Raw genomic sequence first — 16,850 nt, forward strand, 5'->3', positions numbered from 1 at the left:
AATGGCAAAATGTGATTTTGTAAATATGTGAAAGATTTAGACTCAAGCAAGATTCTTAGACGCTACAAAGATTTAGACCTCATGCACCCAACAAGACAACATAAATCATTATTCCACAAATGCAGTGACGAAGTCTTCATTCATCTTGAAGTAAGAGGCTTTCGCTGCTCAGAATGACCAAGACCACGGATGACCAAACTCATGAACTCATAAAGTTATGCAACATTTTATTGCCATTTTTTGACACTTGACACCAAACAAATAATTATGCTATACAAGACACAAACGGAAACCAAGTCACTGCATATAGTTTATTCTGCAGATTGAATATAAAAGGCATGATCATTTTCTGCATATAGGTCTCCTCTCAGGTGATAACATTTGCTGTCAAATGAAAAGCAGGAGGCGAAACATTTGAGAAAGTTTCTACTGGTGGAAAGTTTCTACTGATGGTTCACCACGTCTAAGTTTCCCGTTGCTCTGTCGGGGTTGAGCTTTCGGGCCAAGATATGAGCCTCTAGCAGGTAGTGGTGGGAGCTGAGACAATGTCTTCATAGAGACAATGTCTTCATAGACATTGATTAAGAGGAAGTTGTATGTTCTGCAAGCCCCCGTCCCCTCACCTTCTGCAGTTTATTCAGTTTTAGTTTAAAGTTGTTATATATCTTTTGTTTTATGTTTAATTATTTAAATTCAGATTATGAAAGCTTGATTAGCCTAATCTGGGGGCTCAGCCCTTTGTTGTTACGGAGGGTTACAACCTTACCAATTTTATCAGTGAAATCTACGACTTATTAAAAAAGGACAAGAATATTTTTGATTATTAATTCAATTTGAAAAATATATTTGTTCACGTTATATTAGAAGGGCATTACTGTATCAAGTATTAATTAATTTAATTATTACAATTAATTTGTCACTAATTTACTCGATATTAATATTAATATAATAAAAAAAATACTACATCAAAACTTTATGATTTCAAAAATCTATTTGTTCACTGTTATATTTGAAGAGCATCACTATATCAACTATTATTAATTTAATTATTTCAATACATTTGCCACTAATTTACTCGATATTAATATTAGTATTTAATATAATAAAAAATACTACATTAACTTTTTATGATTTCAAAAATATTTTTGTTCATCGTTATGTTTGAAGAGTATTATTATATCAATGATTATTAATTTAATCATTACAATCCATTTGCCACTAATTTACTCGATATTAACATTAATATATAAAAAATATACATTACCTTTTTATAGTTACAATACTATAAATTTTTTATATTCATATAACATTTAATTCTAAATTAATATGAAACCGATTTTTGTGAAGATAGTGCCCTAACATATTTATCTAACATTATATTGGAAGGGCATTCATTTATCATGTTTAGCAATAATATAATAAAATCTCATTATATGTTAATTTACTCCCGGTAAATATAATCATAAAAATCATCATTATTAATTTTTTTGTAGATATTGCCTTAATTGACTTAAAATATTTGGAGGCTATTACTTTATTTGATTTCATTAATTTAATCATTTAGAATCATCATTTACTAATTTACTCGCTAATAATCATGAAAAATCATTATTAAAATTGAATTTTTTTTGCTAAATTGGTATATTTGTTTATTATTATATATGGATATAATATAATAAAAAGATTTCACATTAATTTTTTATTAAAATTGTTTAATCATCAAAATTCAAAATCTATTATACGAATTAAGAATGTTACAAAATTTAATTCAATAGTGCAAATCATATATATCATAGATATTCTTTTAAAAAATTTATAATAAATATTAATTATTTTTTTATATTATTTATTACATAAAGTAAATTACATATAATAAGTATCTCTGATATAATTCTTTGTTGACAACCACTTAAAATTCGAAAAAATTGTCAATGAAATTGTCACCTTAACAATTTCATTGATAAAATTGTTAAGGTGACAAACACTTATATTTTCACTGTTTGCTACACACAATTCTATCTCATCTCCGCTGATAATGTTTGGAAATTAATTATTTATTGGTTAATTATGAGAAATAATTTATATGTTTAGAAATTAATTATCTTATCGTTATTATAAGAAGTAATTTGTAATTGTGATATCTGTTACTCATATATTTTTATCTCATAATCGATAGCAAGTTGAAATTTACAAAAATTTAAAAGAACCTTAATAATTTCCATGTGCGAAGCACGGGCAAAAAGCTAGTTCACCTCAAGGCTCAAGCGGGTTGCAACTTGCACGTATTCACCTCAAAGAGGCAATTGTTTTTCATTGAACATTACGATTTATGACCAACAGCGAACATTATCTATTTATCTTTCGTACAAAGTGTTTTAGGTGCATTTATAATGTGGACCAATATATTGATGATTATAATTACACAAGTTATGAATAGATGGTGATCTACGTACTGATAAGTTATCGTGTCTATTGAACAATCAACATTGGATAGGAAGCACTCACCCGCAAAACTTGAATGAGAAACTTCTGTGAAATTGCTGTGATGGGGACATACAATCCAACAACAATCTTCCGCTAATGAGCTCAATAATCTTCTCTATTTACTAGTAGAGGTGGCCGGTTGTACCGGTTTGAACCGTATAACCGGACCCTGCCCGCCCGAAATGGCTATCAAGTATTTCAAACACGTCTGTGAGATGCATTTTTGAAATTTCTCAAACACCTTAAGATTTCAGATGAAATGTTCATATTTAGTGAAGTGTCGAAGGTAAATATTGCTCCAGATTAGATCCCAACAGATGTGATTTCACAGTCGGCCTAAAATAATACTAATAGGTTAAATATTGAGTTCATAGTCTACTAACCCTGTGTTAAAAACGTATTATGGGAGAGTCATTAACTTGACGAATTTATACTATAAGCGCATCAAAACTTGATATTTATTTTACAAAAATATACCCAGTCCTGAACATTTAGCCTAATAATGCTGACTGTATAGAGGATTATTATGTATATAGAAACCAAACCAGCTCAGATTTTGTTTGGACTATGCACAGAGGCTGATCCCACCATGGAAATCATGCAAGCTTCGACGACCAATAGGCTTGCAGGAAAGCGATTACTGATATCTACAAACCTCAACAGAAACTGTAAGTGAAAGTTACAGCCCTTTAAAGTTAGCATCACATATATATCAAGTCTGAATTTTTAGAGAATTTATGGAGATATCACAATAAATGTAGCCAAAAATGTGAATTCTTTGTGGATGAAAATACTTCTAGTTTGGAAAATTCATTCATCCTGCTAGCTCTATCATCTCATCTCTTAATGCCTACCACTACCACCACACAATGTTTTCGACTATATCTTGTTGCCTTTTACTTGCCCCTGCTTCTGCCAATAATGCCTAGGCTGCCATTTGCCAGGTCGAAGTCTACATTTCATTTTATCGGTGTTTTTACATAATTAAACGGGGTTTGGCACTTAAATTTGTGCATCAATTGTACAGATTCCATCCTCAGTGTCTGTCTGTCTGAGTCTTGAAATTATAAGAGTACTACTTTTTGTTGAGCACAATCCTGAGCACAGCTGCATGTGAAGCTGCCTAGCTTTTGCCTGTCACTATTAAAATGATGGAGACCTGAACATGGTAAAGATTCTCCAGTCACTACTATGTTGGACCTTGATCAGGATTCAACTGCGCGAACCACTTATGCTACAATGTTCACTAAGAAAGAAGGGAGTCCTACCGATGCCATGAAGAGGACCGGTGACTGGTTCGTTTCTTTGTTTTCAACTTCTTTCTTCAATATATTCGCCTGCAGTATACTTTTGTTGTCTGGAAATATACATGTGTAACTGAATTCAATAAATGATGAATATGTTTAAAGTCACCACTCTGAAACTTGACAGGATTTTCTCTCAAGAGATTCCCAGTGATGTCACAGTTCGCGCTGGGGGGACTTCTTTTGCATTGCACAAGGTACAGTCTCAGCACCAGTTATTTTATATTCCTGATCTTATAGATTTAGAAAGTCCTTTAGTGTAAAAGTTTCTTACTCCTGTAGTTTGTTTATTCTAATTCCATTATGGTATTGACATAAAGATTTGGTGAGAGCTGTCGTCGACACTTAATTTGGTTATGAGCTACTTAGGCATCTATTTTCCCTTAATGAATGTTCATACTCCTTGCATAATACGCAGTTCCCATTAGTCTCAAAGTGTGGATTCATTAGAAAGCTGTTCTCGGAATCTAGTGACCCTGATCTTTCTGATATTGAAATCCCTGATGTTCCTGGAGGAGCAGAGGCATTTGAACTTGCAGCAAAATTTTGTTATGGAATTAATTTTGAATTAGGGACGGAAAATATTGCTGCTCTCAGATGTGTGTCTGAGTATCTTGAGATGACAGAGGACTATGCAGTCGGTAATTTGGTTGGAAGAACCGAAGCCTATTTGAATGAAGTTGCACTAAAAAGTCTAGGAGGGGCTATTTCCATTTTGCAATCTACAGAGGAGTTCCTCTCCATGGCAGAAAAAGTTAAATTGGTGAACCAGTGTGTAGATGCAATCGCACTTATGGCCTCCAAAGAAAGCCAATTAAATGTGTCTGGTGGATCTGAGAATTCCTGCGATGGTGTTTATTCTTCTTCACCTCATTCAAAGCCCATAGATGATTGGTGGGCTGAAGATTTAACCGTTCTTAGAATTGATATCTTCCAAAGGGTTCTGATTGCAATGATAGCAAGGGGGTTCAAGCAGTATGCTCTCGGTCCCATACTCATGCTTTATGCCCAAAAATCACTTCGAGGTTTGGTGAGATTTTACCCCATAATTGGTTGATTTGGTCTGTTCAAATGTATATGCAATATATATGAATTACTTTCTCTGCAGGAAATGTTTGGAAAGGGAAGGAAGAACATGGAGCCAAAACAAGAACACGAAAAGAGAGTTGTGTTAGAAACAATTGTTAGTCTATTGCCAAGGGAGAAAAATGCCATCTCAGTCAGTTTCCTTTCAATGCTCCTTCGAGCTTCAATATATCTTGAGACAACAGTTGCTTGTAGGCTTGACTTGGAGAAGAGAATGGGCCTTCAACTTGGACAGGCTGTCCTCGACGATTTGTTGATCCCATCCTTTTCCTTTACTGGAGGCACATTGTTTGATATTGACACTGTGCAGCGAATTCTTAGTAACTATCTCGAGGGTAAGGATGAAGGAAATAGCATGGGGGACTACAATGCAGATGATCAAGGGTATATTCTGCCGCCTCAAAATGACATGGAGCAAGTTGGAAAGCTAATGGAGAGTTATCTTGCTGAAATAGCCTCTGATCGTTCCTTAACAGTTTTGAGGTTCATTAGTATTGCAGAATGCATCCCTGAACAATCACGGTCCACAGAGGATGGGATGTATCGAGCCATAGATATCTACTTGAAGGTGCAATCTTTTATTTAAAAATTCATTGATCAGGTTCTGACATTCTGTTTACTGATAAAATTGCAGTATAAAATATGAACAAAATTATTTGTGGTTGACAGGCTCATCCAGCTTTAAGTGACATGGAGCGAAAGAAAGTGTGCAGTGTGATGGACTGCCAGAAGCTTTCGCGAGAGGCTTGTGCTCATGCAGCTCAGAATGATCGCCTTCCTGTTCAAACAGTTGTTCAAGTCCTTTACTATGAACAACAACGCCTTAGAGAAGTGATGGATAGCACTACTAGTCATTCGACAGCAGAATCTACTGCTCCTGCTCCTGCTCCTAAGGCCAATGCAAACTCTGCAATCGTCCGCTCTAAATCAGCTGATGAGTATGCTAGCCTACGACGAGAAAATCAGGACTTGAAACTAGAGTTAGCAAAACTGAAAATGCAGCTGAAAGAACTGAAAAAACCAACTTCAGAAAGATCATCCCCGAGTACTCCATCTGCTGATAAACCTCCTTTGCCTAGGAAGTCTTTGATTAGTTCAGTTTCGAAAAAGCTTGGGCGGCTCGGTGCACTTGTGCGTCCTGATACATTGGCATCTTCATCTAGAGGCCGAAGTAAAGCTCCTAAAGATAGAAGGCATTCAGTATCTTGAATAAACGAACCGAACCGAACCGAAACAAACCAAACAAAACCGATATATATCCCATTCTGAAGCAGAGTTTGAGAAAGGTAAATTGAACCAGGCCTTGATGGCAGAGTTTGAGAAAGGTAAATTGAACCAGGCCTTAAATCATGGGAAAATAGATTTTTTTGCCACTCAACTTATTATTTGTTTAGAAACCTACCACTGAATTATAATTTTTTTCTATTTTACCATTGATGTTAGGTTCGGATTTTTTTTTTGTCACTAACGCTAGGTTCGGATTTGATTATTACCACTGAACTATAATTTTTTTCTTTTTTGCCACTAATATTAGGTTCGGATTTTTTTTCACTAACGCTAGGTTCGGATTTGATTATTAACACTATGTTATTCTATTTTCCCAACCATCTAAACGATATTTTTCGGAAATCTATTTTTCGGTAGTCTGCAATGTAATGGTGATCTGTGTCTATATCTTTATATGTAGTACTTCATGTGTGTCCTAGGTAGTTTATCTTGGAGGACGAGAGTACGGATTTTTTTACTCAGAAAGAAAATCTCAAAATTAACTTATGGAACTATATTTATAAAAAGTGGGAACCTTAAAATACGTGACAAGTAGTGGTAAAGAACTATAAAGTCAAGTGATACTATATTTTTGTGGAGCCCTAAAATAATTTATAAAACTAAATTTTTTACGTTCTTAAAATGCTTGTTAAACTCTCATACTTCAAGGTAAACTAGCTAGGGGACATATAGATGACTGTATATAATGTTATAGATACATATCATATCACCATAATATTGAAGACTACCACTATGTTTTTATAATGCAAAAAAAAAACATATTGTTAATAATCAAATCAAAACATAAAGTTAGTGACAAAAAAAAATCCAACATTTTTTTAAGGAAAAAAAACCAACATTAAATTTTATTCAGAAAAAATAAAATAAAATAATTTTTGAAATTTTTCGGAGTCTCAAAATGCGTGTCCAACTCTCGTCCTCCGAGGTAAACTACCTAGGACACTACATATAAAGATATAGACACATATCAGATCGCCATTATATTGCAGACTAACACTATATTTTAATAATGCTAAAAAAAATAACATAGTGTTAATAATCAAATCCGAACCTAACGTTAGTGACAAAAAAAAGTCCAAACCTAACATTAGTGACAAAAAAGAAAAAAATTATAGTTCAGTGGTAGGTTTCTAAACAAATAATAAGTTGGGTGGCAAAAAAATCTATTTTCCCTTAAATCATTTGTATCTAAGCGTGCTTTTATTTGATGTTTACATATATATTGTTCATAGCATTATTTGTTGGAATCCTTAAGAGTTTTATGGTTTACGAAGGTAAAAGCTTTATGTTCTATAAACCGTTTGTCTGCAGAGAATATCAGAACTTGAAAACATAAGGCCAATTATTAGAATTCATTTTAATTTTAATAAGTAATAATAGTCTACAAATTTTAATAATTTAGCAGATTTTGAATTTTTCAAATCACATATGATTGATCAAAAGTCGTTAAAAATAAAGTGAATATTCGTTAAATTCACATGGATTTAACAGATAATTTTTGAAAACATAAATAACAATATCAAATTTATCGGCATTCGTAATTTTATTGAATTTTAAATATTTATTAGTCTTTTGGATAGTATTATATATTATTTAATTTCAAATAATTCTAATTCAGACAACTTGAACTATAATTTATATGATGAATTTATATTGATAGTGAATATATAGAATATAAATTAGATATCATAAAATTTAAGAGGCCTTTTGATTTGTTCGAGAAAAGAATGAAATTCAGAAAGAAAAATGATTAGAAATGAATGATCCTCAATTATTTTAACTATTTAATTTTGATCCCAGAAATGAAGTAAAAAATTATATAATTAACTATTACAGAAATTCTGAGAGATTATAATTTCAAAAAGTCTCAAACAAAATTATAGACATAACAATATAAATTATTTGTATTTTACTAAAATTAATATATTTTATTATTTAAAAATTTTATTGATTTTTTGATAAATTTGCATATAAATTGTATTAAAATTATTATGATTCATAAAATTAAATTAAGATTTCTTTTAATTTAAAAAAATTACATTCAAATGGGGGTGGAGAATGCATTGAGAAAAATATGAATGAATGCAATACTAAAATGTATCCCACTCCCTTTCCACCATTGGTCACGGGAGAGCATTAAAATATTTATGAAACAACCAAAATTAGCTGCAGTCGTTTATCGATATTTCTTTTTCTCTTTGCTAATTATGCAACATAGATCCCAGCTTAACATATTTGATAAATTCAAATCAAATACATTTAAATTTCATAAATAAATAAGAAAACCCTTCTTAAATATACCTCATATGTTTTCCTTCCACTCCGGTTTCAGAGTAGCGATCAAATGGTTCTGGGATGACTGTCACTACTAAAATATATTTAAAGACTAGCTAGTTATTGAAATCATTATTCTATAGCTTGTTGGCATTCAAGATTTAGAATCCAGCTTTTAAATTTTGTTGGTCTGCAGTTAAGATTTAGATCATATTTAAAAATAAGCAATTTTCGAAGACACTGAGATGGATTTGAAGCTGTGTCTAGTTGCTCCTAACACTTCCTTATAAATCTAAAAAATCGATAGACAAAATGGTACTACTCCAAAAAGCTGGCTAGCTATAAATAAGATTCGCAAGTCACTCTTGGAAGCATTTTGTGATGGGCATAATAGCCAAGCTCGAAGAAAAGCCAAATCAAATGACAGGCTAGCATTAATGCAGGAGAAAAAACCTAAAAATAAAAAGTAATTTGTCAGATAGCGTGAGATTTGATAAGCATGTTTATCTATAAAAACAAGATGACAAATTATAACAAGGGCAGAACGAATTTATTCAGTATTTAACATGAGGGCCACCTTTGTTTATATGGACTTGGAATCTAATGTCCATTAGGTGGCCGACACAGACATGTAATCTTTCTCAGTTCTGTTGGTCTACAAAATTATTGCTCTTAATTTTTTATTATCAGAGAGATTAGGAAGCGTTGAACTAGGCTATCTTGTATTATTTTATTCATGTTCGAGTGTGAAAAGCAAAATGCTTGGTATTTGGACGAAACTCATTGTTGTGATAGCTGGACCAAGCTTTTAAGTATTGCGAAGAATAATTACTTTTAGCAAGATTAATCTTCTAGTGTTTATTACTAAACTTTCTGGCAGATTCCTCCCACTTGCCCTTCTATATTGATTATGCTTTGTTTTTACCTAAAAAGGAATAACATTGATGATTATAAGGAGCTGATCGAACCTTGTCTAATCTTCAAGAAAGAAAGTGATAATCATCGAAGTGCTCTTTATGATGGTCTTTTGACGAAAAGACGTATTACATAACATCCTGAGATAGGTAAATCGGATTAACTGATCATAAAAATCCAGTAAATTAAAAATTTCTGTGTTACATCTGATTTGGAACCCGAGCCCCTTTGATGAAATCTATCCCGCTTCTTTTTACCTGGTGTGTTAATCGGAAATACTTGAAAGACTTGACTATATTAACTGAAACATGTTATGGAATTTGATCAAGTGAGAAAACATGTCTGTCTATAAAGCTCAATAAAACATGGCTCACTTTAATGGAATGAATATGTTTCAGGAGCCTGGAAAACAAGTGACTAAACTTCACACAAGACTGATAAACATGAAAGGTTCTACAACAAAAGTACAATAATCACAAATCAGTTAATTCTTGGATACAAGTCATAAATATCTTGAAACACCAAGCAATACATAAGTTTTTACTCATCAAGTAATGTTCATACTTAAAACTTGGAATAACCAAGGAGGCTGCTGTAGTCTATCTTGCCTCAATTGTTCACTGTCATTTGTACCCATCTTTCTACCATTCACAAAACTCGGGCTCGAAGAAGGCACCTCAACAAGTCCCCAGTTGTGTCCTGTTAGTTCTTTTTTCGTAATTTTATCCGTGATCCTCCGGATACCATCTGAGTTATCTCTTCTTCTGACACTGCTGGAGCCAGAGGATGAAGAAGAGAAACTAAGTCCAGAATCTGATGTTAGCGGCGTTTTGGCCTTCCTCGTCGGATTGTAACTCGAGGGGCCTAATGTCAGCTCAATGTCACACTCGTCCTCGATGTCGAGTCCTCCATTGCAATCAAATTTTGTGCTATGTTCTTCGGCAGGCTGCTCTAGATCAAGCCTCTGGCCTGGTGGTTGATGAGGGTAGTGTGAATTATTGTTGTAAATTGAAATGTTTTCGTCCCTCTTGATCCATCTCTCTTGACTCTTCATTTCATTTTCTTTGTTTCTTGAAATGTTGTTCATGAGTAACTTCTGCACACGATACAGGCGATGGAGTTCGTAAACCTGCATTACATAACCATCACATTATGTTAATATACTGTACATTATGTTCCCATTGTTATTCCGTTAGTAGTTAACGACAAATATGTTTCCGTTGTTAAATTCCATTGCAATACTCGAGAATTCTAAAAGTGAGACAATCTGAATTCTATAGAATCAAAAATAAAATCTATGCACACCTGTTCTCTGAACATTTCTTCGTGTTTCAACATGGCCATCTTCATGTATTCCTTATCAGAAAAACCCGAAAACTTCTCCATCATTCACCTTATGTATAGTATTGTTCTTGATCAACAAGCTCTCGATCGATCAACCAGTGGCTGCAGAATGAAGGAGAGAGCTTAGAGGAATGGAGAATTAAAGCAAGGATGAAATTCACTAGGAGAACTAGAAAACAAATATTACATACTCAATAAACGCATCTTTATTTTGTTTGTTCGCTTGTTTTATCAGACCTCAGTATGTCATTATGTTCGGGCCACGAGAATAATCTTTCTCCTTTCACACACAAAAAAATATGCAAAAATCAAATATCTAAGAAGGCATGGCATCACTTTCATCAGCTAGCAAAATAAAGCTTTCACATAAGTTGGATCCTTGTTAAGTTGTGTCATCAAATTTCGGATCTTTGCATACACATCTTTAGTAAATACCACATATCTAGATATTTTTCTTGTGGCCAACCCTTTTCTCTCGTTAATTCATTCATATATATCTCATCAATGCTCCTTGTAATACTATTTTGTCTACTATCTAAACTAACTATACTTAGCCAGATAATTCCCCTCCTCCCCTCTCCGAATCAAGAAATAGAGCTACATACCATGCAAATAATATAACTCCGAAAACCGAATTAACCGAAAAAACCGAAAAATAATTAACATGTAGTACTGGAGATTTAATTACCTGGAAGAGCTTCATGCACAGGGGGAGGTGACAAGCGAGGAGCTAGTGTTTTAAAGGGAAGGCTAAAACTTGATACACAGCTAGGTTTGGTTGAACTGGCATATTGCTCGATCTCCTTATATTCCTCTTTCACTATATATAATAGTGGAGTGGAGATAATATAATAAAAGGAGTAAATTATTATAGTATGCGATCAGGAAAAATGCAAGATTCTCTTTTTTCGCACAGAAACCAAAGTATACTTATGTTGCGTTTTTGGGGTTTGAGGCATGCCAACATATCCAAGTGTAGCAGCCAATGTTATTCCAGTTGTGCTTAACAGAATGCATCGGACAACTCCAGCTCTGCAAACATACATGGACCATGTTCATGTCTCTCATTTTTTTACTATCTTTTATTCTCTCCGTCTCATTTTAGTTGTCACCTTTGATTTTATGCCGGTTAAATTAATCAAAGTTTGACCGAAATTTATAAATATTTTATCAATTGAAAAAATAAAAAAAATATGTTACTGGAAATAACTTTTAATCTACTTTAAGATGTAATTTTCAGTTTTCAAAAATATTGAAAGAGTGATTTATAATATTTGGTCAAAAATTAGTCAATTTGACCAACAAAGATAAAAATATGATATATGCCGGTTAAATTGACCAAAGTTTGGCCGAAATTTATAAATATTTTATCAATTGAAAAAATAAAAAAAAATATGTTACTGGAAATAATTTTTAATCTACTTTAAGATGTAATTTTCAGTTTTCAAAAATATTGAAAGAGTGATTTATAATATTTGGTCAAAAATTAGTCAATTTGACCAACAAAGATAAAAATATGATAACCAAAATGGAACGGAGGGAGTATAAGAGCAAGTCCAAGAGATGCCTTATATCATATCCTAAGTTATAATTTAGGCAAATTGATAAAAAAAACTTGATCCAACAATGTCATAGTGATGCCTTATATCACTAGATAACCTCCCTAAACCCTATTTGTGGGGCACATCTCACCTTGCCATATTCAATATTTTATTATAAATTCTCATCACACTCTCTTTCTCTCTCTACTTTTATATTATGAAAGAGAGTCTTTAATAATAAAATATTAAACATAGTGTGAGAATAAAGCACATTGTTGAAGTTCAAGTTAGTAAAGTATGTCCTAAATTACTAGGACATAATATTTTATATTATATTTGGGGCATGAACTATGACACTCTTGGACTTGCTCTAAAATTTTCAGTTTGTCTAGTGTGTGCAATGTGCATGGCACATGCTAAGCACTAATATTTATAAAATTGGACTATTTTGATTAGTATGGTTGTTGTAAATGTAGGAGTCCACCATTATAAAAAAGGGTAAGCCAATAAAAATCATCCAAATTCATAAATTTTGGTGCTTAATGCGTGCTCATATGCACATCATAGAAAACCGTACTATATATACTCATATTTAAAAGTTCAGACCATACGGAAAACATATTTTGGCGATTTAAGTATACATAAAGTCCCTTTTCTACTGAACAATATATTATACCAGGAAAATCTTTTTTTTCAAAATTATATCATTATTAATGAAAAATAGCTCTCGGCCGAATCACAATCCCTGTTAAGCACAGTATACGAGCACAGTGCGTATATGTGTGATGTATGGTGTTGAATGTATTGAGTAATACAGTAGAGTACTTTAAAGACAGATGTGGAACAGTATTGCAGATAAATAATGATGAATGAAACAGCTTAGCCTGCCAAAGTGTATCACATGCACCCCAGGAATTGTATAATTATTTGAACAGTTGTATCAATAATACATACTCCTATTTTACAAATACTTAATACTCCCATCTTAGTTTAATACTGTTGCATCAATAATGGAGGGACAGTAAGGTGAAATCAGCTGACAAATAGATCTGGACCGTACCTTTAAATCAGGTACCTCTCGGAATAGTCCAAAACCCCAGACTGATCATCATGAGATCTTAAATCCCAACATTTTAGATGCTCGATTGAGTTGTGTACAGAGAACTAGATAGGGAATATAAGGATGCAATTAAAAAGATTAAATTAAACTGTTTATGAAACTAAACTGTTTGGTAAACAATTTAAGCTGAGGTTTAATTGGCTAAATTTCATCACCCACTGATCCGCATCCACCCACTATGTTGACCTATTAACCAACATCTCTATTAAATGAACCATGTGAGTGCCCTGTTTAGTTTATACTAATCCATGCTTTTTTAACACATGTACAGAACTATTCATTAAAAAACTGTCAACTAATCTGTATTGCTTTGTTCGTGCTAGCTATTTTTTACTTCCCCATGCTCTTCAAGTAATTTACCTAGGGGGTGTTTGTTTACACCTTTTAAGCCAAACTTCTGATTTATAAGTTAGAAGCACTTATTTCTAGTGTTTGTGTAAAAAGTTAAGAAGCACTTATAAAAAGCTAGCAATGTTAGCTTTTGTTTCAGGAATTCCACTTATTTCCCAAACACTTTAATCACTTATAAGTCTTAACTTGCTTCTAACTTCTACTCTACTTTTTTATTTTAAACAAGAAACATTTATTTTAAGTTCACCCAAACGGCCCCTTACTATCTTCTACTGTTTTTGGGCGTCAGTTTACATGCATCTCGACTAATTATGAAATGTGACTATAACACGGTACAACTTTTGTATTTAGTGTTACTCATTTTGGGAGTGAAACAGATTCTCTTATCATAGAGTAGTGGCTATGGACAAACAACATTTGAAGATGGGAACAAATTACACTCCACATATATGAGTGAAATAATGTATGTGTATGTCCTGGGAGTTATCTACAAGGACCACAATCTAAGGATAAGAACTCCCGTCCCATCAGTTAACTGTTTGTGCGTACTCTGACATGCAAATGGTGTGTGTGTAGGTTGAGAGTTGAGTGTAAAAATTCATGTGTATTATCGTGTGGAATCTGAGTGAACACATTACCCTAGACTCCAGATAAAACGAGGAGAAGGGCTAAGCACGCTTTGTCGGTGCAAGAAGGTGCAGGCATATGGTCCGTGGGTCCTTTGGAGCTTGCCGAAAGTCTGAGCCATGGGCTCACACTACTATAAATTTGGTCCCACCCATGCGCATTTTGCTGCACCTCTCTCAATATAATAAAACGGTTTTTCTATGGTGTGCCCATGGGCACATGCTAAGCGCGGAAAATTTTGTGCTTGGGAGATTTTGATTGGCTCCTCTCTCTTGATAATGGTGGACCCCCCCTGCAAATACACCAACCACACCAATCAAAATATCCCAAATACAAAAATTTCCGCGCTTAGCATGTGCCCATGGGCACACACTAGACAAACCGATAATAAAATTATCATCCCATAACACGAAGCAGGAGCCGAGGGTGCTCAATGCTCATAGATCTGCATGCTTGTTTGAATGAAAATTTGATAGAACAATTTAGTTTAAATGAAAATGAGAATTTAGTCGGGGAGAAAGTGGCTAGGTTATTTATATAAATAATAATTTCGGATCGATCAGATGATTTGTAGCTTAACTGTGAATACTATCCAGACATGATCGATCACGGGTGCCGGTAGATAGGTATATTGATACGAGTATGAGAACCAATATCAACAGTCATTGGTCAGATTTCGAATTAAATATACGAGGGTTACCATCCTAGTCCATGACCACAGAGATCGAAAATCAAACTAATTTTGAAATGTAATTTGGGGTTAACTAAAGATTTATTATACATTTTTGTGACAGATCAAGCAATTTTAGCCAAATTAAAACGCAATCGATGAGTTAGTACAATATATATTTTTAGAATTAATCAAGATTTTTTCAACAAACTAGGAATCTCTAAAATGCTATCCGAGTCCAATCACTCCCACATTTAAAAATTATTAAATAAACACTTGAACCGAATCATAAAATGTTAAACTAGAGATTCCCTTTGATAAAATTTTGAAATGTTTAATTTGCCTCGAACACTTGAAACAACTTTGCATAATGATAATATTGTTTCAAATGTCACTTCCACTCGATTTCCATAACTCAAGCCAGTATATATGTAAATTGTACAATAACTTTGATTATTTGCTTAAAATTCAAATTGAGATAAGTAGCAGACTAGCAGCATTCCCCTCTCGGAATCACTTGGCCATCCTTCATATGTACTCATTCTCCAAGAAAGATGCACCTATTCTGAATCTGAAATTGGCAAAATGGAGCTTTTAGGCCATCTCCAGCAGTTGTGATCCAAAAATCCAAATTTGGATCACCAACTAATCCAAATTCTGATCCAAATTTCTGACCAACTCCAACAGCGTGATCAAAATTCTAATCTAAATTACTTTTTGTATATTATATTACATAAATTTATATTAAATTTAATTTTTAATCATTATTAACTACTTATATTATATTTAATTAATTAATTTAGTTATTTTTTAACATCAATCAAAGTATCTCAAAATCAAGGAAATGAAGATGAAACTCAGGGATCTCAAAATCAAGAAAATGAAGATGAAATTAATTAAATTTATTAATTATTAATTATAAACTATTATTAATTAAATATTAATAATCACAAATTAATTTTAAGTCCAATAAACGAAAGATATAAAAATAACAAAATCATTATTTTATAATAAAGTAGGTGATCCAAATTTGGATCAGTGAACAGTGATGAAATTTGGATCAGTACTATTCACGGATGCAAATTTGGATCACTGCTGGAGGAGAATTTGGGGTAATCTGCCCCTAAATTTGGATCTTTGGATCACCGCTGGGTTTGCCCTTGAGGTCAATCGGAACATATGATCGCCTGCATGAAAGTTCATTACAGGTCAAATCCACATCTGATCACTTTTTTCGGGGTAAATCTTTCTTTCATATGTATAAGCTCATTTGCCAGTCTTCACAATCATGCAGAAGGAATTTGGCGTACAAGTTGCACGCCGCAAAACTTGAAAACTTTCTTCAACATCCCTGTCCCATCCCTATCCCATTTCGCCATTTCCCATGGTGAATTTCAGTCAGAAGCCATGCGAAGAGTTGTAACAAATTTTTCAGTAATTTTACAAAAAAAAATTGTGCCAGAATCCGTCGGTCATTTCTTTATCTGTCTTTCTTTCATTTTTCCACTATTTTATATACTTTTTCTAATTTTCATACCTATTTTATCTACAAACAAATGGAAAGACCGAGTATTTTATTATGTCTGATTTGAACACGATATTAGGATGATCAACAAAATAGTGATACATTGATTTCAAAAAAAAAACAAAATAGTGATACATTATAATAATTTTATATTATGAAACTTAGTCTTCAGAAATTTTAAACTACAAAACATTATAGGAGAATGCAAAAGTTAATCGGAACGAGGATCATTACTGAGTAGCCACGTGTTCATAAAATAACGATTACAGTATATATTTCAATTCCAGCTTAGATAGTTCGAAACTTCGAATACATAACTGAG

General features: G+C 33.0%; 2 protein-coding genes across 3 annotated transcripts; one reads left to right on the plus strand and one right to left on the minus strand.

Annotated features, from left to right (window-relative positions):
• Nucleotides 1-3,165: 3,165 nt before the first annotated feature.
• Nucleotides 3,166-6,304, plus strand: LOC108196730 (BTB/POZ domain-containing protein SR1IP1). The gene is made up of 5 exons (XM_064081693.1): nucleotides 3,166-3,779; nucleotides 3,916-3,985; nucleotides 4,207-4,818; nucleotides 4,897-5,442; nucleotides 5,544-6,304. The coding sequence occupies exons 1-5, from the start codon at nucleotides 3,676-3,678 to the stop codon at nucleotides 6,081-6,083; spliced, it is 1,872 nt and encodes a 623-aa protein (XP_063937763.1). The 5' UTR covers nucleotides 3,166-3,675; the 3' UTR covers nucleotides 6,084-6,304.
• Nucleotides 6,305-9,764: 3,460 nt separating this feature from the next.
• LOC108194005 (uncharacterized) lies at nucleotides 9,765-11,533 on the minus strand. Of its 2 annotated transcripts, XM_017360886.2 has the most exons (4): nucleotides 11,383-11,533; nucleotides 10,886-10,974; nucleotides 10,656-10,796; nucleotides 9,765-10,479 (listed from the first exon to the last, which is right to left on the minus strand). In XM_017360886.2, exons 3-4 carry the CDS (start codon nucleotides 10,737-10,739, stop codon nucleotides 9,898-9,900), a joined length of 666 nt encoding a protein of 221 aa, XP_017216375.1. In that variant the 5' UTR covers nucleotides 10,740-10,796; nucleotides 10,886-10,974; nucleotides 11,383-11,533; the 3' UTR covers nucleotides 9,765-9,897. The 2 variants fall into 2 exon arrangements, with proteins under 2 accessions (XP_017216375.1, XP_017216374.1); XM_017360885.2 differs by lacking the exon at nucleotides 10,886-10,974 and having other exon boundaries at nucleotides 11,383-11,521.
• Nucleotides 11,534-16,850: the final 5,317 nt, after the last annotated feature.

The sequence above is a fragment of the Daucus carota genome, chromosome 7 (genome assembly GCF_001625215.2).
Source record: "Daucus carota subsp. sativus chromosome 7, DH1 v3.0, whole genome shotgun sequence".
Lineage (NCBI taxonomy): Eukaryota > Viridiplantae > Streptophyta > Magnoliopsida > Apiales > Apiaceae > Daucus > Daucus carota.